The sequence below is a fragment of the Oncorhynchus masou genome, chromosome 29 (assembly GCF_036934945.1).
Source record: "Oncorhynchus masou masou isolate Uvic2021 chromosome 29, UVic_Omas_1.1, whole genome shotgun sequence".
In the NCBI taxonomy this organism is placed as follows: domain Eukaryota; kingdom Metazoa; phylum Chordata; class Actinopteri; order Salmoniformes; family Salmonidae; genus Oncorhynchus; species Oncorhynchus masou.
In genome coordinates this window covers 85,448,588-85,471,975 of record NC_088240.1, presented here as the reverse complement: position 1 = coordinate 85,471,975, position 23,388 = coordinate 85,448,588, and the positions used below count along the sequence as shown (strand labels likewise).

Below are 23,388 nucleotides of genomic sequence, written 5' to 3'. Positions count from 1 at the left end.
ACAAGCTGAGAGCACCGTTTGACTCTCACTCACACCTTCAAAAGCAATTTATTATATGAAACGACGTCTTAGAAAAACACACACCATGACATTGGAATATAGACAAGAATAAGTGATTGATTGTTCCATAACGATAATGTTCTGGATAGCCAGCCACACCAGAAACCATGATAGGAGAGAGGCAGTGACGAGCAACGCTGATAGTACTTCACTGATTTGAGGCCTCTCAATGTCTTTAAGATGGAGAAGCTGAGAGAGAGAGAGAGAGAGAGAGAGAGAGAGAGAGAGAGAGAGAGAGAGAGAGAGAGAGAGAGAGAGAGAGAGAGAGAGAGAGAGAGAGAGAGAGAGAGAGAGAGAGAGAGAGAGAGAGAGAGAGAGAGAGAGAGAGAGAGAGAGAGAGAGAGAGAGAGAGAGATGCATCCTCAGTCAAAGATGTTTGCGATTGCCCCTTCACGCTTGAAAACCTTTCTAACACTATATTACAATGAATCTATGATCAAATATTTACAAAGGTCTTAAAATTCACGACTGATTGTTAATATGAACAGAATGCCTTTATTTCATAGTTGTAAAGAATATTCTACAGAGTATTTCATTCCCATGCCTGTTCAGTTAGTTACGGTCAGCTGTTGTGCATCCTCCTCACATTGCTGCAAAACAAATCAGGGAAGAGAGTGGATTCTTCTGACATTGCTGCAAATAAATACCCATTCCTAGAACGCTTGGGCAGATTATACACAAGTATGGTAAAATATATATATATACTGGAAGAATGGGGGATATACTGTACATTTCCAATAGAGGATGAACCAGCTCAACGAGCCAGCAACAACACTTCCACTATCCTCTTCAGTTCAAAGGTCTGAGGCATTATGGGGCAGGCAAGAGTACCTCCCCTGGCATGCCATGCCATCCCACTGGGCGAGAAGGAGGGCTGTTTGCCCCATCCATCCTCTCCTATGTCCACAAGGGTCATATTCATTAGTACACACCGCAGCAGTATGTTTCGCAACGGAAAACAAACATTTCTTATTGGTTCAAGTTCAGGTCGTCACTCCCTGATTCAGTCCGTTTTCTTGCGTTTGGTTCCTAATGAATGCCACCCAGTCTTATCAGGCTCATGAGGAAGGCTCTGTGGCACCCTACATAGTGCACTACTTTTGACCTTTAGCTTACCAGTAGTGCACTATATAGGGAATAGGGTGCCATTTGGGACCAACCATGGCTCCTTCCTCAGACCACAGACACCCCCTGGGCAGGGCAGGTGAGGGCGGCGGCTACGTCGGGCCTCTCGATGCGGGCCAGCGCCGAGCACAGAAGCCCCAGAGTGGAGCCCTCCTGCTGAGCCCAGTTGGAAAGGAGGGTGTGTACAGGGGCCTCGCCGTGCCCAAACAGGTCCATCTGCTCGGGCTCGTAGCCCAGCGCGGCCCCCAGGGTCCTCCAGGAGCCTCTGCGGCCCCCGCTCCCCTCCTGGAGCAGACGCTCCACCTCCTCCTGTCTGTGGGGGGGCAGGTTGATGTACAGACGGCCGTCCTGCTTACTGTCCCTCTTACTACCTGGGGGTAGAATACACAACAGACACAGATCGTCACAAGTCCATTCAACAGTTGTAATAGATGAGAAAAGCCAATAAGAAAAGACGTCTAAGTTGTTCTGGATAAGAGTGTCTGATAAATGCTAAATGTGCTCTACATTGAGAGAGATTAGAACATGTATTTAACTTGGGCTTCTGTTCTCACTCAGGTAACAGTGTAGTGCAGTGAGGTTAATTGTGGTGTAGTCGTGGCTGTTTGTTTGTTACCTTTACTTGGTTGGCCCTCCTGCAGGCTGTGTGAGTCCAGGAACACGCCGCTGTCACTGTGGAGTTTTTCTCCTTCAGGACACGTCCCCAGCTCTGCAGCGCGTGCTTTACTCAACGCCTGCTTCTGCTTATACGACGTCCAGCTGACGAGACATGGCAGGAAACACTTTTACACTGTTTACTACACATAACAACAGGATCACTTTATCACAACCTACAACGGAAATACATGACGCCAATCCAAAGGTTTGCAAACAATTCTCCACCCCGTCATGCATTGAACAACTCTCTCCAGCCAATGCTCACACCAATGCAGTGCTTCAAGATGCAGCCAATGAGACGGCAGCGTGTCTCCTGTCAACTCACCACTTGTAGGCCACGTAGAGCAGCAGGCCCAGCACCACAGCAGCCAGAACAGATACGTAGACCAGGATGTGGTTGCTGCTCCCATCATCCTGAGGGGTGAACCCGGGGGCCCTGGGGGCTGCTCCTCCTCCAGGGGCAGGGCTGGCCTCCTCTCCATCCTTCACCAACCCAGGCAGGCGAGGAGCGGCCAGAGGGCCGTCAGACTCAGGGGGACGAGACAGGATGTGGAGCTTCTTATCTGTTGGTTGGAGAGAGATGGGAGACTGTTGATTAGAGAACCACTGAACCATGGAGGAAACACTAAGGATAGAAGGGGGCCACTTGACATATCTGCCCTGTCCTTATCCCCGTCTCTGCATGTCTGCCCTGTCCCTATCCCCGTCTCTGCATGTCTGCCCTGTCCCTATCCCCGTCTCTGCATGTCTGCCCTGTCCCTATCCCCGTCTCAACATGTCTGCCCTGTCCCTATCCCCGCTCAACATGTCTGCCCTGTCCCTATCCCCGTCTCTGCATGTCTGCCCTGGCCCTATCCCCGTCTCAACATGTCTGCCCTGTCCCTATCCCCGTCTCAACATGTCTGCCCTGTCCCTATCCCCGTCTCAGCATGTCTGCCCTGTCCCTATCCCCATCTCAGCATGTCTGCCCTGTCCCTATCCCCGTCTCAACATGTCTGCCCTGTCCCTATCCCCGTCTCAACATGTCTGCCCTGTCCCTATCCCCGTCTCAGCATGTCTGCCCTGTCCCTATCCCCGTCTCAACATGTCTGCCCTGTCCCTATCCCCGTCTCTGCATGTCTGCCCTGTCCTGTCCTGCATGTCTGCCCTGTCCTTATCCCCGTCTGCATGTCTGCCCTGTCCCTATCCCCGTCTGTCTGCCCTGTCCCTATCCCCGTCTGTCTGCCCTGTCCCTATCCCCGTCTGCATGTCTGCCCTGTCCCTATCCCCGTCTCAACATGTCTGCCCTGTCCCTATCCCCGTCTCTGCATGTCTGCTGCCCTGTCCCTATCCCCGTCTCAGCATGTCTGCCCTGTCCCTATCCCCGTCTCAGCATGTCTGCCCTGTCCCTATCCCCGTCTCAGCATGTCTGCCCTGTCCCTATCCCCGTCTCTGCATGTCTGCCCTGTCCCTATCCCCGTCTCTGCATGTCTGCCCTGTCCCTATCCCGGTCTCAACATGTCTGCCCTGTCCCTATCCCCGTCTCAGCATGTCTGCCCTGTCCCTATCCCCGTCTCTGCATGTCTGCCCTGTCCCTATCCCCGTCTCAACATGTCTGCCCTGTCCCTATCCCCGCCTCAACATGTCTGCCCTGTCCCTATCCCCGTCTCTGCATGTCTCAACATCCCCGTCTGCCCTGTCCCTATCCCCGTCTCAACATGTCTGCCCTGTCCCTATCCCCGTCTCAGCATGTCTGCCCTGTCCCTATCCCCATCTCAGCATGTCTGCCCTGTCCCTATCCCCGTCTCAACATGTCTGCCCTGTCCCTATCCCCGTCTCAACATGTCTGCCCTGTCCCTATCCCCGTCTCAGCATGTCTGCCCTGTCCCTATCCCCGTCTCAACATGTCTGCCCTGTCCCTATCCCCGTCTCTGCATGTCTGCCCTGTCCTTATCCCCGTCTCTGCATGTCTGCCCTGTCCTTATCCCCGTCTCTGCATGTCTGCCCTGTCCCTATCCCCGTCTCAACATGTCTGCCCTGTCCCTATCCCCGTCTCTGCATGTCTGCCCTGTCCCTATCCCCGTCTCTGCATGTCTGCCCTGTCCCTATCCCCGTCTCAACATGTCTGCCCTGTCCCTATCCCCGCATGTCTGCCCTGTCCTTATCCCCGTATCCCCCTATCCCCGTCTGTCTGCCCTGTCCCTATCCCCGTCTCAGCATGTCTGCCCTGTCCCTATGTCTGCCCTGTCCCTATCCCCGTCTCTGCATGTCTGCCCTGTCCCTATCCCCGTCTCTGCATGTCTGCCCTGTCCCTATCCCCGTCTCAACATGTCTGCCCTGTCCCTATCCCCGTCTGCATGTCTGCCCTGTCCCTATCCCCATCTCAGCATGTCTGCCCTGTCCCTATCCCCGTCCCTGCATGCATGTCTGCCCTGTCCCTATCCCCGTCTCAGCATGTCTGCCCTGTCCCTATCCCCGTCTCTGCATGTCTGCCCTGTCCCTATCCCCGTCTCTGCATGTCTGCCCTGTCCCTATCCCGGCATCTCATCCCCGTCATGTCCCTGTCCCTATCCCCGTCTCAGCATGTCTGCCCTGTCCTTATCCCCGCATGTCTGCCCTGTCCCTATCCCCGTCTCAACATGTCTGCCCTGTCCCTCCCCGTCTCATCCCCTGTCCCTATCCCCGTCTCAACATGTCTGCCCTGTCCCTATCCCCGTCTCTGCATGTCTGCCCTGGCCCTATCCCCGTCTCATCCCCTGTCCCTATCCCCGTCTCAACATGTCTGCCCTGTCCCTATCCCCGTCTCAGCATGTCTGCCCTGTCCCTATCCCCATCTCAGCATGTCTGCCCTGTCCCTATCCCCGTCTCAACATGTCTGCCCTGTCCCTATCCCCGTCTCAACATGTCTGCCCTGTCCCTATCCCCGTCTCAGCATGTCTGCCCTGTCCCTATCCCCGTCTCAACATGTCTGCCCTGTCCCTATCCCCGTCTCTGCATGTCTGCCCTGTCCTTATCCCCGTCTCTGCATGTCTGCCCTGTCCTTATCCCCGTGTCTGCCCTGTCCCTATCCCCGTCTCAACATGTCTCCCTGCATGTCTGCCCTGTCCCTATCCCCGTCTCTGCATGTCTGCCCTGTCCCTATCCCCGTCTCAACATGTCTGCCCTGTCCCTATCCCCGTCTCTGCATGTCTGCCCTGTCCCTATCCCCGTCTCTGCATGTCTGCCCTGTCCCTATCCCCGTCTCAACATGTCTGCCCTGTCCCTATCCCCGTCTCAGCATGTCTGCCCTGTCCCTATCCCCGTCTCAGCATGTCTGCCCTGTCCCTATCCCCGTCTCTGCATGTCTGCCCTGTCCCTATCCCCGTCCATGTCTGCCCTATCCTATCCCGGTCTCAACATGTCTGCCCTGTCCCTATCCCCGTCAATGTCTGCCCTGTCCCCCGTCTCAACATATCCCCTGTCCCTATCCCCGCGCCTCTGCATGTCTGCCCTGTCCCTATCCCCGTCTCAACATGTCTGCCCTGTCCCTATCCCCGTCTGCCCTGTCCCTATCCCCGTCTCTGCATGTCTGCCCTGGCCCTATCCCCGTCTCAACATGTCTGCCCTGTCCCTATCCCCGTCTCAACATGTCTGCCCTGTCATGTCTGCCCTGTCCCTATCCCCATCTCAGCATGTCTGCCCTGTCAACATGTCTGCCCTGTCCCTATCCCCGTCTCAACATGTCTGCCCTGTCCCTATCCCCGTCTCAGCATGTCTGCCCTGTCCCTATCCCCGTCTCAACATGTCTGCCCTGTCCCTATCCCCGTCTCTGCATGTCTGCCCTGTCCTTATCCCCGTCTCTGCATGTCTGCCCTGTCCTTATCCCCGTCTCTGCATGTCTGCCCTGTCCCTATCCCCGTCTCAACATGTCTGCCCTGTCCCTATCCCCGCAGCATGTCTGCCCTGTCCCTTATCCCGGTCTCAACATGTCTGCCCTGTCCCTATCCCCCGCCTCAGCATGTCTGCCCTGTCCCTATCCCCATCTCAGCATGTCTGCCCTGTCCCTATCCCCGTCTCTGCATGTCTGCCCTGTCCCTATCCCCGTCTCAACATGTCTGCCCTGTCCCTATCCCCGGCTCAGCATGTCTGCCCTGTCCCTATCCCCATCTCAACATGTCTGCCCTGTCCCTATCCCCGTCCCAGCATGTCTGCCCTGTCCCTATCCCCGTCCTGCCCTGTCCCTATCCCCGTCTCTGCATGTCTGCCCTGTCCCTATCCCCGTCTCTGCATGTCTGCCCTGTCCCTATCCCGGTCTCAACATGTCTGCCCTGTCCCTATCCCCGTCTCAGCATGTCTGCCCTGTCCCTATCCCCATCTCAGCATGTCTGCCCTGTCCCTATCCCCGTCTCAACATGTCTGCCCTGTCCCTATCCCCGTCTCAACATGTCTGCCCTGTCCCCGTCTCTGCATGTCTGTCCTGTCCTTATCCCCGTCTCAACATCAAATCAAGGGCCTTGACACATCTACCATTGGCACAATGTTTTTTTGTAATAAGTCAATGACTGTGTATAGAATGTGAGGGCTTTCATACCTACAGTTGATGCAGTCACACAGTCACACAGTCACAAACAGTGAACATATTTGATAACACTACCAGCTATCTGAATTATGATCTTGTTGCCAAATGTAATCCAGCCTGTGAGGGCCTGCCAGCTCCCAGCCCCCCTCTGACCCATTCAGCTCCCACTACCAGCTGACCCAGTCAGCTACCATCTTGTTGCCAAACCCAGTAATCCAGCCCCCCTCTGACCCAGTCAGCTCCCAGCCCCCTCTGACCCAGTCAGCTACCACCCCCCCCCCACCTCTAACCCAGTCAGCTCCCAGCCCCCTCTGACCCAGTCAGCTACCACCCCCCCCCCACTGACCCAGTTAAATATCAGCCCCCTCTGACCCAGTCAGCTTCCAGCCCCCCCTCTGACCCAGTTAAATATCAGCCCCCCACCCACCCAGTCAGCTACCAGCCCCACCCCCGACCCAGTCTGACCCAGTTAAATATCAGCCCCCCCCCACCCAGTCAGCTACCAGCCCCCCCCTCCCAGTCAGCTACCAGCCCCCCCTCTGACCCAGTTAAATATCAGCCCCCCTGACCCAGTCAGCTACCAGCCCCCCCCCCTCTGACCCAGTTAAATATCAGCCCCTCACCCAGTCAGCTACCAGCCCCTCTGACCCAGTCAGCTACCAGCCCCCCCGACCCAGTCAGCTACCAGCCCCCCGACCCAGTCAGCTACCAGCCCCCCCCCCGACCCAGTCAGCTACCAGCCCCCCCTCCGTCACCTAGTCAGCTACCAGCCCCCCGACCCAGTCAACACCCCCTCCTCCTTACACCTTTCTACAGCCCCTGACTCAGCCCCCCACCCAGTCAGCTACCAGCCCCTGACTCAGTCACCCCCCCCCCCAAACCCCTCCTTACTCCTTCTACAGCCCCTGACTCAGTCACCACCCCCCTACCCCTCCTTACTCCTTCTACAGCCCCTGACTCAGTCCCCCCCCCCCCAAACCCCTCCTTACTCCTTCTACAGCCCCTGACTCAGTCCCCCCCCCAAACCCCTCCTTACTCCTTCTACAGCCCCTGACTCAGTCACCCCCCCCCCAAACCCCTCCTTACTCCTTCTACAGCCCCTGACTCAGTCACCCCCCCCAAACCCCTCCTTACTCCTTCTACAGCACCTGACTCAGTCACCCCAAACCCCTCCTTACTCCTTCTACAGCCCCTGACTCAGTCACCCCCCCCAAACCCCTCCTTACTCCTTCTACAGCCCCTGACTCAGTCCCCCCAAACCCCTCCTTACTCCTTCTACAGCCCCTGACTCAGTCCCCCCCAAACCCCTCCTTACTCCTTCTACAGCCCCTGACTCAGTCCCCCCAAACCCCTCCTTACTCCTTCTAAACCCCTCCTTACTCCTTCTACAGCCCCTGACTCAGTCCCCCCAAACCCCCTTACTCCTTCTACAACCCCTCCTTACTCCTTCTACAGCCCCTGACTCAGTCACCCCCCAAACCCCTCCTTACTCCTTCTACAGCCCCTGACTCAGTCCCCCCCCAAACCCCTCCTTACTCCTTCTACAGCCCCTGACTCAGTCCCCCCAAACCCCTCCTTACTCCTTCTACAGCCCCTCCTCCTTACTCCTTCTACAAACCCCTCCTTACCCCTGACTCAGTCACCCCCCCAAACCCCTCCTTACTCCTTCTACAGCCCCTGACTCAGTCCCCCCAAACCCCTCCTTACTTCTTCTACAGCCCCTGACCTTCCTTACTCCTTCTACAGCCCCTGACTCAGTCACCACCCCCCCCAAACCCCTCCTTACTCCTTCTACAGCCCCTGACTCAGTCACCACCCCCCCCCCCAAACCCCTCCTTACTCCTTCTACAGCCCCTGACTCAGTCACCACCCCCCTAAACCCCTCCTTACTCCTTCTACAGCCCCTGACTCAGTCACCACCCCCCCCAAACCCCTCCTTAAACCCCTCCTCCCCCCCCAAACCCCTCCTTACTCCTTCTACAGCCCCTGACTCAGTCACCCCCCCCCAAACCCCTCCTTACTCCTTCTACAGCCCCTGACTCAGTCACCCCCCCAAACCCCTCCTTACTCCTTCTACAGCCCCTGACTCAGTCACCCCCCCCCAACCCCTCCTTACTCCTTCTACAGCCCCTGACTCAGTCCCCCCCAAACCCCTCCTTACTCCTTCTACAGCCCCTGACTCAGTCCCCCCCCAAACCCCTCCTTACTCCTTCTACAGCCCCTGACTCAGTCACCCCCCAAACCCCTCCTTACTCCTTCTACAGCCCCTGACTCAGTCACCCCCCCAACCCCTCCTTACTCCTTCTACAGCCCCTGACTCAGTCACCCCCCAAACCCCTCCTTACTCCTTCTACAGCCCCTGACTCAGTCACCCCCCCAACCCCTCCTTACTCCTTCTACAGCCCCTGACTCAGTCACCCCCCCCACCCCTCCTTACTCCTTCTACAGCCCCTGACTCAGTCACCCCCCCCCCCAAACCCCTCCTTACTCCTTCTACAGCCCCTGACTCAGTCCCCCCCCCCAACCCCTCCTTACTCCTTCTACAGCCCCTGACTCAGTCACCCCCCCCAAACCCCTCCTTACTCCTTCTAGGATCAAACACGTCTGGGGACTCACCAGACCTCTATCTACAGTGTCAGATGGGGTGACCTGTGTGTTCAGATGACCAGACTCCTGGGGAGATTCAGGCCACTAGACCAAGGCTTGGTCATTTGGAGCCGGTGAGGGGTTACCATGTTGGGGTCACCAATGTGCCAAGGCCCTGGGGTCTGGTGTGGGGGTAGTTAGATTGTCAGGCCCTTTTTAAGAGCTGTCGGCTCCGAGCCATTTGACTGTAGCACTTAAGAGTGTTTTCTCTCTGTTGGACTGTGCTCATGTTTCCTCAAGTGTTGCTAAGTGTTCAGATTAGGTGTGGGTACAGGTGTTGGCCACATGTCTTCATATATATATATGAGTGGATTCAGCTATTTCAGCCACACCCGTTGCTGACAACTGTATAAAATCGAGCACACAGCAATGCAATCTCCATAGACAAAAATTGACAGTAGAATGGCCTTACTGAAGAACTCAGTGACTTTCAACGTGGCACCGTCATAGGATTCCATCTTTCCAATAAGTCAGTTTGTCAAATGTCTGCCCTGCTAGAGCTGCCCCGGTCAACTTTAAGTCCATACACACACACCATACACAGAGACTCACCCATGCAGAGGGTGTCAGAGTTGAGCTGGCAGGCTCTGATCTCCACCTCCGTGCCAGAGCACTGAGAGCAGGCCTGGCAGGGCTTGATATCACTCTTCTCCTCTGAGAACGTTCCTGGGCGACATGGTTGGCACTGGGTGTTCCCCTGGGCACCACACAGCCTCACCACCCCCTCGCCCCGTCCACACATGGTGCAGGCGGCACACAGCCCTGCCACACTCTTCCCATCCCGCCACAGGTAGAAGTGCTGGTCACAGTCACAGTGGGTATCCTGGGTGGCGCTGCAGGAGGTCAGCTCTGGGATGCCAGCCGGGCAGCGGGCACAGGGGAGGCACGGGGAGAGACCGTCTGATGGGGAGAACGTTCCTAGAACATACAAGGTATAGGTGATTTGAATGTATCTCACAGTGTTATCAGTATGTATGTACTATAGTTGTATGTCTACTGGGGGAATGGCATAAGAAACACCATCTAAACCCTATTGCCTCCATGACTCACCCTCAGGGCAAGGCTGGCACTTGGTGTCCTCCATCCCACACTCTACCTCCACCCCATGACCTGGAGGACACGGGCTACAGCACTCCCCTGACTGGCTGAACTGCCCACTGACACAGGCATCTCCCAGGGCAACCTGGAAGGAGAAACAAAACAGTTAGCTTAGCATCAATTATCAGATAGATAGATAGTGATTTATTTATCGGTGCTGCAGATGCCAGTGATAAGGGAACTATTTTATAGATCAAACTGATGAGTGCTAAGTGGTTGACAAGCCAACACCTAGATATGCTCAAGACTAGGATGGAAACTATGGTGACAAGCCAACACCTAGATATGTTCAATACTAGGATGGAAACTATGGTGACAAGCCAACACCTAGATATGTTCAATACTAGGATGGAAACTATGGTGACAAGCCAACACACAGACATGTTCAAGACTATGATGGAAACTATGGTGACAAGCCAACACAGACATGTTCGAAACTATGGTGACAAGCCAACACATAGACATGTTCAAGACTATGATGGAAACTATGGTGACAAGCCAACACCGACATGTTCGAAACTATGGTGACAAGCCAACACATAGACATGTTCAAGACTATGATGGAAACTATGGTGACAAGCCAACACATAGACATGTTCAAGACTATGATGGAAACTATGGTGACAAGCAACACACAGACATGTTCGAAACTATGGTGACAAGCCAACACACAGACATGTTCAAGACTATGATGGAAACTATGGTGACAAGCCAACACACAGACATGTTCAATACTATGATGGAAACTATGGTGACAAGCCAACACAGACATGTTCGAAACTATGGTGACAAGCCAACACACAGACATGTTCAATATTATGATGGAAACTATGGTGACAAGCTATGTTTGGAGGAGTAAGAGCACAAGCGTCTCTCTCGGCTGGTCTCAGTCAAGGCCAGTCCAGTTCCACCAACCAAAGACTCAAAAATAAGACCTCAATGTTCGTGTAGAAATCAGGAAATCAATTACACACACCCCTTTGCCTGCCTCGCCATCAGACGGAAAGAATGAGGAGAAGGTGGGCGTATTGAAAATAGTGTTTTTTTATATTTTGATCTGGCTCTGTTTTCAGAGTGCTGAGCGCTTATCTGCCCCGGCCGGGTAATGGAGGGGCCAGACTGAGGCCCAGATGGCACCCTATTCCCGATATGGGCCTCTACATTGGACCAGGGTCTATAGGGCTCGCCGGGCTCTGCTCAAAAGTAGTGCACTCTATAGGGAATAGGGTGCCTTTTGGGAGGCAGCCCCAGTGTGTGTTAAACATGAGGGATACATCAGACATTCCTAAGGGCTTATAGAGCCCAGTGCAGCCTAGCAGGAGGGACTGGCTTTAGTCAGACTGGCTATAATCAGACTGGCTTTAATCAGACTGGCTTTAGTCAGACTGGCTTTAATCAGACTGGCTTTAAAGAAGACTGGCTTTAAATTAGACTGGTTTTAAAGAAGACTGGCTTTAATCAGACTGGCTTTAATCAGACTGGCTATAATCAGACTGGCTATAATCAGACTGGCTATAATCAGACTGGCTTTAATCAGACTGGCTTTAATCAGACTGGCTATAATCAGACTGGCTTTAATCAGACTGGCTTTTAATCAGACTGGCTTTAATCAGACTGGCTTTAATCAGACTGGCTTTAATCAGACTGGCTTTAATCAGACTGGCTTTAATCAGACTGGCTTTAATCAGACTGGCTTTAATCAGACTGGCTTTAATCAGACTGGCTTTAATCAGACTGGCTTTAATCAGACTGGCTATAATCAGACTGGCTTTAATCAGACTGGCTTTTAATCAGACTGGCTTTTAATCAGACTGGCTTTAGTCAGACTGGCTTTAATCAGACTGGCTTTAATCAGACTGGCTATAAATCAGACTGGCTATAATCAGACTGGCTTTAATCAGACTGGCTTTAATCAGACTGGCTATAATCAGACTGGCTTTAATCAGACTGGCTTTAATCAGACTGGCTATAATCAGACTGGCTTTAATCAGACTGGCTATAATCAGACTGGCTATAATCAGACTGGCTTTAATCAGACTGGCTTTAATCAGACTGGCTATAATCAGACTGGCTATAATCAGACTGGCTTTAATCAGACTGGCTTTAATCAGACTGGCTTTAAATCAGACTGGCTTTAAATCAGACTGGCTTTAAATCAGACTGGCTTTTAATCAGACTGGCTTTTAATCAGACTGGCTTTAGTCAGACTGGCTTTTAATCAGACTGGCTTTTAATCAGACTGGCTTTAGTCAGACTGGCTTTTAATCAGACTGGCTTTTAATCAGACTGGCTTTAGTCAGACTGGCTTTTAATCAGACTGGCTTTAATCAGACTGGCTTTAATCAGACTGGCTATAATCAGACTGGCTTTAATCAGACTGGCTATAAATCAGACTGGCTTTTAATCAGACTGGCTTTTAATCAGACTGGCTATAATCAGACTGGCTATAATCAGACTGGCTTTAATCAGACTGGCTTTAATCAGACTGGCTTTAATCAGACTGGCTTTAATCAGACTGGCTATAATCAGACTGGCTATAATCAAACTGGCTTTAATCAGACTGGCTTTAATCAGACTGGCTATAATCAGACTGGCTATAATCAGACTGGCTTTAATCAGACTGGCTTTAATCAGACTGGCTATAATCAGACTGGCTATAATCAGACTGGCTTTAATCAGACTGGCTATAATCAGACTGGCTATAATCAGACTGGCTTTAATCAGACTGGCTTTAATCAGACTGGCTATAATCAGACTGGCTATAATCAGACTGGCTATAATCAGACTGGCTTTAATCAGACTGGCTTTAATCAGACTGGCTTTAAATCAGACTGGCTTTAAACTGGCTATAATCAGACTGGCTTTAATCAGACTGGCTTAATCAGACTGGCTTTAATCAGACTGGCTTTAATCAGACTGGCTTTTAATCCCATGGAAAGAATAAAACAAAGGAGAAGGAAAACACTGAGACATGAGGAAGAAGGAAGGAGTAGAAAGGGCTTCCTCCCACATTGACACATTCCACATGGGTGTGAATGACATTATAGTCACAATGTGTGTGTGTGTCTCTTGTCCTCAGACACAGTGAGGGGTGGGAGGAAGGGAGGGAGGGTGAGGAGGAGGTGAGACCGTTGTAGCCCCAGGCGGGTGTGTCAGTTAGCCCCCCGCAGCCCAGCATATGTGTCTATTTTGAGGGGGCCTTTGATGTCCCCCCCCCCAGCCCTGCAGGTGTGTGTGTGTGTGTGTGTGTCGCTCCCTCCCGACTGCCCCTCACTATGTCTAAGAACAAGAGATTTACACACACACCCCCACACACACACACACACCCCATCAAGGCCCTCCTCTAAAGCAGTCAGGCATCTAAAACATGCCCATGTTGAGGGCTGATTGACCCACTAGCCATTATCCCTGGAGCCTGAGGGTAGACAGGAACTAACAGATGTCTAACAACTAACCTCCTGCTAACAGCTAAACAACCCTCTGATTTCTCCCCGACTCACTGCCAAATGGCACCCCATTCCCTTTATAGTACACACTTTAAACCAGGGCCAATAGGGTTCTGGTCAAAAGTAGTATACTACGTAGGGAATAGGGTGCCATTTGGGAGAAACCGCTGTCTCCGATGTCTGCTCCAAGAAGCAGCTTGTGTCAACATGTGGAGCCTCCAACGAGCCCAACACACACAGGGACCAACGCACACAAACGGGAATGCACACATGAACGCACACAAACACACACACACACCATGCCAGTGGTCAGATGATGTGGATGCTACGCTACAGGACTGTTTTGCTAGCACAGACTGGAATATGTTCCGCGATTCATCCAATGGCATTGGGGAGTATACCACCTCAGTTAGCAGCTTCATTAATAAGTGCATCTGCGACGTCATCCCCACAGTAACCGTACGTACATATCCCAACCAGAAACCATGGATTACAGGCAACATCTGCACCTAGCTAAAGGCTAAAGCTGCCACTTTCAATAAGAAGGACACTAATCCAGACGCTTATAAAAAATCCCGCTCTTCCCTCAGACGAACCATCAAACAGGCAAAGTGTCAGTACAAGACAAAGATTGAATACTACACTGGCTCTGGTGCTCGTCGGATGTGGCAGGGCATACAAACTATTATGGACTACAAAGGGAAACCCAGTCACGAGCTGCCCAGTGACGCAAGCCTACCAGATGAGCTAAATGCCTTTTATGCTCGCTTCGAGGCAAGCAACACTTAAGCATGCATGAGAGCACCAGCTGTTCCAGACGACTGTTTGATCACGTTCTCCGTAGTCGATGTGGGCAAGAACTTTAAACAGATCAACATTCACAAGGCCGCGGGACCAGAAAGATTACCAGGATGTGTACTCAGAGCATGTGCGGACCAAATGTGCAAATTACCTCAACTAACTTGTACCCCTGCACATTGACTCCCTGTATATAGCCTTGTTATTGTTATTTTATTGTGTTACTTTTAATTTAATAAAACATTTTTACTTTAGTTTATTTAGTAAATATAGCACCATTTTTAAGGGCTTGTAAGTAAGAATTAACTGTTGTATTCGGCCAATATGACAAATAACATTTCATTTAATCTGATCATTCCAGTCACAAAACTGCACTGAAACAATTCCATCACGAGAAAGAGAACAACTTTGAAGGGAAAGGAGGGTATGTTTCATTCCAAGAACAACAGCACAACTTTGAAGGAAAGGAGGGTATGTTTCATTCCAAGAACAACATCACAGCTTTGAAGGGAAGGAGGGGATGTTTCATTCCAAGAAAAACAGCACAGAGATTTTATTGCACCATTATTTGAGGAGCCAGACAACATCTGAACCTCAGCTAGCACAGATCTGCAGTATCAGGGTGATGGGAGCTCAGTTTCAACAGGTTTTCATCTCAGCGATCACATGCACTTCTGCAGTGAGCTGTGGTTGTCTTATCACTGTGATATGTGGTTGTTCTACCTACCTTAGTTGAATGCATTGTCGGTTAATCACTCTGCATTAGAGTCTCTGCTAAATAACTGACTGTTAATCACTCTGGATAAGAGTGTCTGCTAAATGACTACTGACTGTAAATCACTCTGGATTAGAGTCTCTGCTAAATGACTACTGACTGTAAATCACTCTGGATTAGAGTCTCTGCTAAATAACTACTGACTGTTAATCACTCTGGATTAGAGTCTCTGCTAAATAACTACTGACTGTAAATCACTCTGGATTAGAGTCTCTGCTAAATAACTACTGACTGTAAATCACTCTGGATTAGAGTCTCTGCTAAATAACTACTGACTGTAAATCACTCTGGATAAGAGTCTCTGCTAAATAACTACTGACTGTAAATCACTCTGGATTAGAGTCTCTGCTAAATGACTACTGACTGTAAATCCCTCTGGATTAGAGTGTCTGCTAAATAACTACTGACTGTAAATCACTCTGGATTAGAGTCTCTGCTAAATAACTACTGACTGTAAATCACTCTGGATTAGAGTCTCTGCTAAATAACTACTGACTGTAAATCACTCTGGATTAGAGTCTCTGCTAAATAACTACTGACTGTAAATCACTCTGGATTAGAGTCTCTGCTAAATGACTACTGACTGTTAATCCCTCTGGATTAGAGTGTCTGCTAAATAACTACTGACTGTAATCACTCTGGATTAGAGTGTCTGCTAAATGACAGAAAATGTAAATGTGAGAATGGCCCATCACAGTGAGTTGTGTGAGAAGGGCTTGGCCAATGGCTTGTATTCTCTTTCAACGGCCGTGTATTTAGCTTGTGTCCCAAATGACACCATATTCCCTACTTGGTGCACTTGTTTTGATCAGAGTCCTATAGGGTTCCAATTGGACTGCACAAGCCTTGTTGCGAACCAGGCTTCCCGGGGAAGTTCCATGGCAGAAATCAGCTAAAGAGGGGTCAGAACCCGGAATCAGTGACACCTCACAACATGTCAAACCAATCCAATGACATGCTTGGGCGGAGCTCCAAAAGGTGCTCACCAGATTAGTGCCGTAGGAGCAACAGTGAGGACAACAACATTTCAACAAAACAAGCACTGGTTTTCACAGCATTTTAGAATGTTTACAGCACGCTGGTTTTCACAGCATTTTAGAATGTTTACAGCACGCTGGTTTTCACAGCATTTTAGAATGTTTACAGCACGCTGGTTTTCACAGCATTTTAGAATGTTTACAGCACGCTGGTTTTTACAACATGTTTACAGCACGCTGGTTTTTACAGCATTTTAGAATGTTTACAGCACGCTGGTTTTTACAACATGTTTACAGCACGCTGGTTTTTACAACATATTTAGAATGTTTACTGCACACTGGTTTTTACAACATATTTAGAATGTTTACAGCACGCTGGTTTTCACAGCATCTTGATTACCTGTAATGTTCACTTCCTGTAGCCTAACTGTCATCTAAAAGAAATGTCATCCTGCACCTAAATTACAAGGATTGGATTTGCACTAAACTATTTTATATTTCAGCACTTAAAAGGCATGTACAAAATCTGGTGTACATTGTCTACTGGTCTCATTTTAAACTGGGAACGTACAGCACCTTCACAAAGGATTCGCACCCCAGGACTTTTTCCACATTTTGTTGCTTTACAGCCTGAATTTAAAATGGATTACATTCAGATTTTGTGTAACTCGCCTAAACAAAAGACCCCATAATGTCTCGAGTCATTAAGTATTCAACCCCTTTGTTATGGCGAGCCTAAATAAGTTCAGAAGTAAACATTTGCTTAACAAGTCACATAATAAGTAGAATGGACTCACTCTGTGTGCAATAATAGTGTTTAACATGATTTTTGATTGACTACCTCATCTCTGTACCCCACACATACAATTACCCATCCACTGGATTATAAATGTTCTGTTGCAGCGATGCTGTCTGGTAGTGTCTCCAGCTGCTGCTTCTTCGTGCTGTAGACCAGAAACTGGCAATCACACACACTACACACAAGCACAACACACTACACACGCACACAACACACTACACACGCGCACACACACACGAGAAAGTCCAGACAGGGTCCACTCCAGCTCTACTTTACTCTGCAGAGCCAGACCAATTGGCATTTCCTCTTGTGCTGACCAAATATAGAGTTAAATATTCCCCTCCGTGCACCAGTTCATGGGGTGGAGTGTGTGTGTGTGTGTGGGGTAGTGTGTGTGTGGGGGGGGGTAGTAGTGTGTTTGTGTGTGTGGGGTAGTGTGTGTGTGTGTGTGTGTGTGGGGGGGTGTGGGGGGGGTAGTGTGTGTGTGTGTAGTGTGTGTGTGTGTGTGTGTGTGTGTGTGTAGTGTGTGTGTGTAGTGTGTATAAACATCCACCCTGCCCGGGGCTTAATGACCACAGTAATCAGGACTGGGACTAACAGAGCTCTGATTTATGGACCTCAGAGGGAATGTGTGACTTGTGTAAAAGGTCTCCGTACTCGCCTACTGAACAGGAATAGGCAGTTGAGAAAGTCAACATGAAAAGTGAGCCGATTTGCATATGACATCAGGGTGGGATCTTGTTCCAAAAAAGTGACTTGTTAGAATTTTGATTAACTATATTAGAATCATTGTGTATTGTTATCTGTTATATGCTAGCTTATATAAACCATTTTCAGACTGTTATGTGGGAGCTCAGGACTTGCTTACATACAGAGCCAAGCAGCCTACACAGTAGACACCTCCTTGGCTCAAGGACCTCAATGAGAAAAGAGAACACACAGACCTGATCTGTCTGCTCCAGGGCCACTGGAGAGAGTTGAGGGGCCGCAGTTGCTCTCTCCACTTCAGTACTAGAGGACTTGATTCCCTGGCGAGAGGAGACCTCCATGGAGCCCTATCTGCTTTCAAAAGGGGCTATGAACTCCACGGCTGTCACGGTCACTCCGTCAACACACACACATAAGCAACGCACACACACACAAAAGTGTGAATACACACAGAAGCACGTACACACAGAAGCGTGCAGTCACCCAGTCGTGAGCACACACACTCCCTAAAGCCGCCCTTTGGTCTTTTTGCAATGCAATCCCTTTTGACATGATATTTGACTCCTTGTCTGCAGCAGCATGGAGTTTCCACGTGAGAGTGATGAGCACATGAAAGGGTGCGGAGCCCCAGGAGGCAGGGCTCTCCCTCCACCCTGGGGACAGCAGCATGGTGTCACCACCTCCACCCTGGGGACAGCAGCATGGTGTCACCACCTCCACCCTGGGGACAGCAGCATGGTGTCACCACCTCCACCCTGACCCTCACACCCTGGGGACAGCAGCATGGTGTCACCACCTCCACCCTGGGGACAGCAGCATGGTGTCACCACCTCCACCCTGGGGGGACAGCAGCATGGTGTCACCACCTCCACCCTGGTGACCACCTCCACCCTGACCCTCACACCCTGGGGAAAGCAGCATGGTGTCACCACCTCCACCCTGGGGACAGCAGCATGGTGTCACCACCCCACCCTGACCCTCCCTCACACCCTGGGGACAGCAGCATGGTGTCACCACCTCAACCCTGACCCTCACACCCTGGGGACAGCAGCATGGTGTCACCACCTCAACCCTGACCCTCCACCCTGGGGACCGTGGTGTCACCACCTCCACCCTGACCCTGACCCTCACACCCTGGGGACAGCAGCATGGTGTCACCACCTCCACCCTGGGGACAGCAGCATGGTGTCACCACCTCCACCCTGACCCTCACACCCTGGGGAAAGCAGCATGGTGTCACCACCTCCACCCTGACCCTGACCCTCACACCCTGGGGACAGCAGCATGGTGTCTCCACCCTGACCCTCACACCCTGAGGACAGCAGCATGGTGTCACCACCTCAACCCTGACCCTCACACCCTGGGGACAGCAGTGTGGTGTCACCACCTCCACCCTGACCCTGACCCTCACACCCTGGGGACAGCAGCATGGTGTCTCCACCCTGACCCTCACACCCTGGGGACAGCAGCATGGTGTCACCACCTCCACCCTGGGGACAGCAGCATGGTGTCACCACCTCCACCCTGAGGACAGCAGCATGGTGTCACCACCTCCACCCTGGGGACAGCAGCATGGTGTCACCACCTCCACCCTGGGGACAGCAGCATGGTGTCACCACCTCCACCCTGACCCTCACACCCTGGGGACAGCAGCATGGTGTCACCACCTCCACCCTGACCAGCATGGTGTCACACCCTGGGGACAGCAGCATGGTGTCACCACCTCCACCCTGACCCTCACACCCTGGGGACAGCAGCATGGTGTCACCACCTCCACCCTGACCCTCACACCCTGGGGACAGCAGCATGGTGTCACCACCTCCACCCTGGGGACAGCAGCATGGTGTCACCACCTCCACCCTGGGGACAGCAGCATGGTGTCACCACCTCCACCCTGACCCTCACACCCTGGGGACAGCAGCGTGGTGTCACCACCTCCACCCTGACCCTCACACCCTGGGGACAGCAGCATGGTGTCTCCACCCTGACCCTCACACCCTGGGGACAGCAGCATGGTGTCTCCACCCTGACCCTCACACCCTGGGGACAGCAGCATGGCGTCACCACCTCCACCCTGAGGACAGCAGCATGGTGTCACCACCTCCACCCTGACCCTCACACCCTGGGGACAGCAGCATGGTGTCACCACCTCCACCCTGAGGGCAGCAGCGTGGTGTCACCATCTCCACCCTGAGGGCAGCAGCGTGGTGTCACCATCTCCACCCTGAGACGTCCAGCAGACAGAAGAACAGGAGATGTAGATAGAGGTCCTGTAGTGCACTATATAGGGAATAGGGTGCTATTTGGGATGCACATAATTGCCTCCATGAATCATTATCTGGGCAAGTCTGGTCAAAATGTGGACCTATCGGCCCTGGTCAAAAGTAGTGCACAATATAGGGAATCGGGTGCCATTTGGGAGGCAGTGAACTATATACGCAATAGGGTGCCATTTTGGGACAGACACACTAAGGCAGAGAGACGTGTAGGGAGGGTGGAGCTAGAGCTGCTTGCCTGTCTGATTGGTCCATGATTTTAATCTGCACACTGATTACTGTCATCAGCAGTTGCAGGTCATCTTTAAAAAGTCCATGTTTGGAATCTGGAACTTTTTTTTTGTTAACCATGTTTTGTTCCAGTCAGGGAATATGCTGAGCTTTCCATCCCCTCCTAACAGCATGACAAACTACTGGATACCAATAGCCATGCCACTGTATGCCTGCTTGTCTGTCTGCAATTTATTATTAAACTTCTCAAAATGCTGACTTACTCTCTCAAAGATGTCGCTGTGGGAAAGCAAAGCGGCGGACGTGAGTTCAAGTGGAAACCAATCAGAAAACTGCTTAGCGTCAACATGGAAATTACATTTACTGTTCTGTTACAAACAGGGTCGCCCTTCTCTCGCCACAGACTGAGAGAAATTATAATTTCTTTGCTCCGGATATCCAGACCGCAGCGATAGTTTTACTCATGACGCATTTCTACCAGGAATTGCCGCAAGGAAGGGCTATGGCACTATCTATGAATTGTAATACAGTTTGGTAATGTAACAGAGAACCTTGGACAATCAAACCACTAACATTAGTGGGCTGGTGTGATTGAACGACAAGTATAATGATCTTTAATACATTGAGGTTTGAAAAAACATTCATATTAAGCAGAGAAAACTAATTGGAGAAGTTCACCAAAAAAAAGTTTTTTTTAAATTTTCAAACAAACCTCTGTGATAGAAACAAAGGTGTGTTTTGGGGAAACAAAACTTTAATTTCCATTTAAAATGAACGTTTGTTGTTATTATCCCCTCATTAAACAGATAAATATCTTTCCGGGGTCACATGAATGCAGAGTGAATTAAGATCTGATGGAGTTTTATCTCCAGCGCTTTGATCTTGAAGAAAGGGTTAGGCTCTGGGAACATGACAAGACATGCTGCCTCTCCTCTCCTCTACAGGCCCTCGGGTCTGTTGGACTTGAAAGGAGATGGAGTGTCAAACTGTCATCTTCTCCAGCTGTGGAAAGGATTATTTTGAAACTTTGATCTGTACAAATCAAATCTCACTTTAACTACCTGCATTAACGTTTAAATGACACACACTTATAATACAGCCTAAGCCTTATCAATTGGTAAGGAAGATAAACTAAGATCAGAAAAGAAAAACAGAGTTTATCTCTGAGTAAAAGCAGGAGAGTTGTAGATAATGACAATATGTCACATTCTGTAGCTATACAGAACATTGTCAATGTAGAGTGAGAAGTAGGCTAGATTACAATGTAACACAACCAAGACGCAAGGCATCTAATCATTGCCAGCTTCCATTGGCTCATTCACCACCACCCTCCTCCCCCTGTAACTATTCTCCAGGTCGCTGCAGTAAATGAGAATGTGTTCTCAGTCAAATGACCTGGTAAAATAAGGGTTAAATAAAATAAATGCACGTAATTACAATGTAGCGCATGCGTAATGCCAACATAGTTTACAATGTAGCGCGTGCGTAATGCCAACATAGTTTACAATGTAGCCAAAATCATTAACTTTATGCAGATTGGCTAAATAATTAATTCGCCTCATGTTGGACAGTAATGTGCGCTACTATACATTGCACTCTCAGCAGAAAATAACAGGGAGGGAATTGATCTGTTCGTGTATTACTGTACAGTCGCCTAAGAGATATATTAGTGAGATACAGTCTATGTATATCAGGAATAGGAGCGACACTTACATTTACGAACAGAACAAGTGTGCAGACCCAAAGCGCATCCATGTCACAGTTCTTCGCCGATGGAAAATCCCGTACAATGAGTTGGCTATACCCCTTCAACAGTCTTTGGGACCATAGACGGCTTCAATAGCCTTCTCCGTGAGACGTAACACAGGTAAATGCCAAAAAGCGCACCTAGGTTCCTAAAAGCTCTTCACAGCTGTCAAGAAACCACTTTGAAAGTAACAAGAACACGACCAAATGAGAGCATTTTTTAAAACTGCATCAAAGTATCCTACACATACGGCGGAAGAAAAAATGTCCCAAAACTCAACAGCAAGTCCGAGTGCCGCTTCTCTTCAGTGAAATCAACTGCCATGAAAGAACACGTCAGGAAAACAGTAAAACAATCCTCTTCTTGAGGCTACACACATCTACTTTTACTGTCGTCCGTTTCTTTGTTACATTCCCTGCAGTTGAGTCACACTTCACTCTTTGTTGGCATGTTCCTCTTGCAGAGTGTGATTCTGAAGCGCAGCGTTTTGGCCCCTCGATCTTCAAGCGCTCGGTTCACTTTCAACGCCTTCAGCTCTCTACGGCTGGAGCCCGGGTCCTCGCTTTGTGATTGGCTGATACGCGACGGCAATAAACACATTGAAGTGATATTCAAATGGGGATGAAACTTGATACACTGTAATAAATAAAGGGGATACATTCCGGAAGATGCCTTTAGGGACCTGTTTAAATAATGGAAGTTGGGACTTTGATGTAGCCCGGGCTGTATTTTGCGGTCTTAATTTTTAAACCCCCGGTTATTTCTCCAGGGGGGTTACAGAAATTACTATTTTGTGGCTAATATTCTCCGTCACACTCTTTTTTTATTATAGTATATATGTAAATAAACACATGCTTATAAAATGATATATGTTGTATATAAATTATATAGGATAATTAAGATATCAATGTAGAATATTGTAACCTAGCAGTTGTAATACCGGTAAGTAGGTTAAACTGTAGTGTAATAGACTATTGAAGCACAAACACAGATATTTAGCTTAGTCCTAAATAATGTCAGGGCTATTTAATTAATGTACTATTTGCAAGTCGCTTTAGATAACAGCTTCTGCTAATGACTAAAATATACATGTAATATGCCCAGACATTATTTAAACAGTTTTCAAATATTCAGGGAAGGTATATGGTATAGGCTTTATAATTGAGGTTTTTGGACCAGCTGCCTCTATACATAACTCATTTCAGGTACTTCTTAATTTTAGTAGCCTAGAAAGTAGTCTCACAAAGTAGCTTATTGTTATTTCCCAAATGGCACCATATTCCCTATATAGTGCCCTGCTCAAATGTAGTGCACTAGATAGGGAATAAGGTGCCATTGGGACATTCCGACAGTAGCCTACCAGAGTTGTAACATATCAGGGACCTTCTCTGTTGATGGTTCTATCCTGGCTGTCTCTTCTGTCTCTCTCTCTCCAGCAGCCAGACAGTCTTTGAAGTGGTACTGCTATTGTGTCTGAGAGACGTCTCCATTTGTCCCCCTCTGAAGTC

General features: G+C 50.1%; 1 protein-coding gene across 1 annotated transcript; it reads right to left on the bottom strand.

Annotated features, from left to right (window-relative positions):
* Positions 1-350: 350 nt before the first annotated feature.
* Positions 351-22,442, bottom strand: nradd (neurotrophin receptor associated death domain). Its single transcript, XM_064946676.1, has 6 exons — positions 21,847-22,442; positions 10,076-10,208; positions 9,578-9,943; positions 2,168-2,405; positions 1,802-1,944; positions 351-1,556 (listed from the first exon to the last, which is right to left on the bottom strand). Exons 1-6 carry the CDS (start codon positions 21,886-21,888, stop codon positions 1,234-1,236), a joined length of 1,245 nt encoding a protein of 414 aa, XP_064802748.1. The 5' UTR covers positions 21,889-22,442; the 3' UTR covers positions 351-1,233.
* Positions 22,443-23,388: the final 946 nt, after the last annotated feature.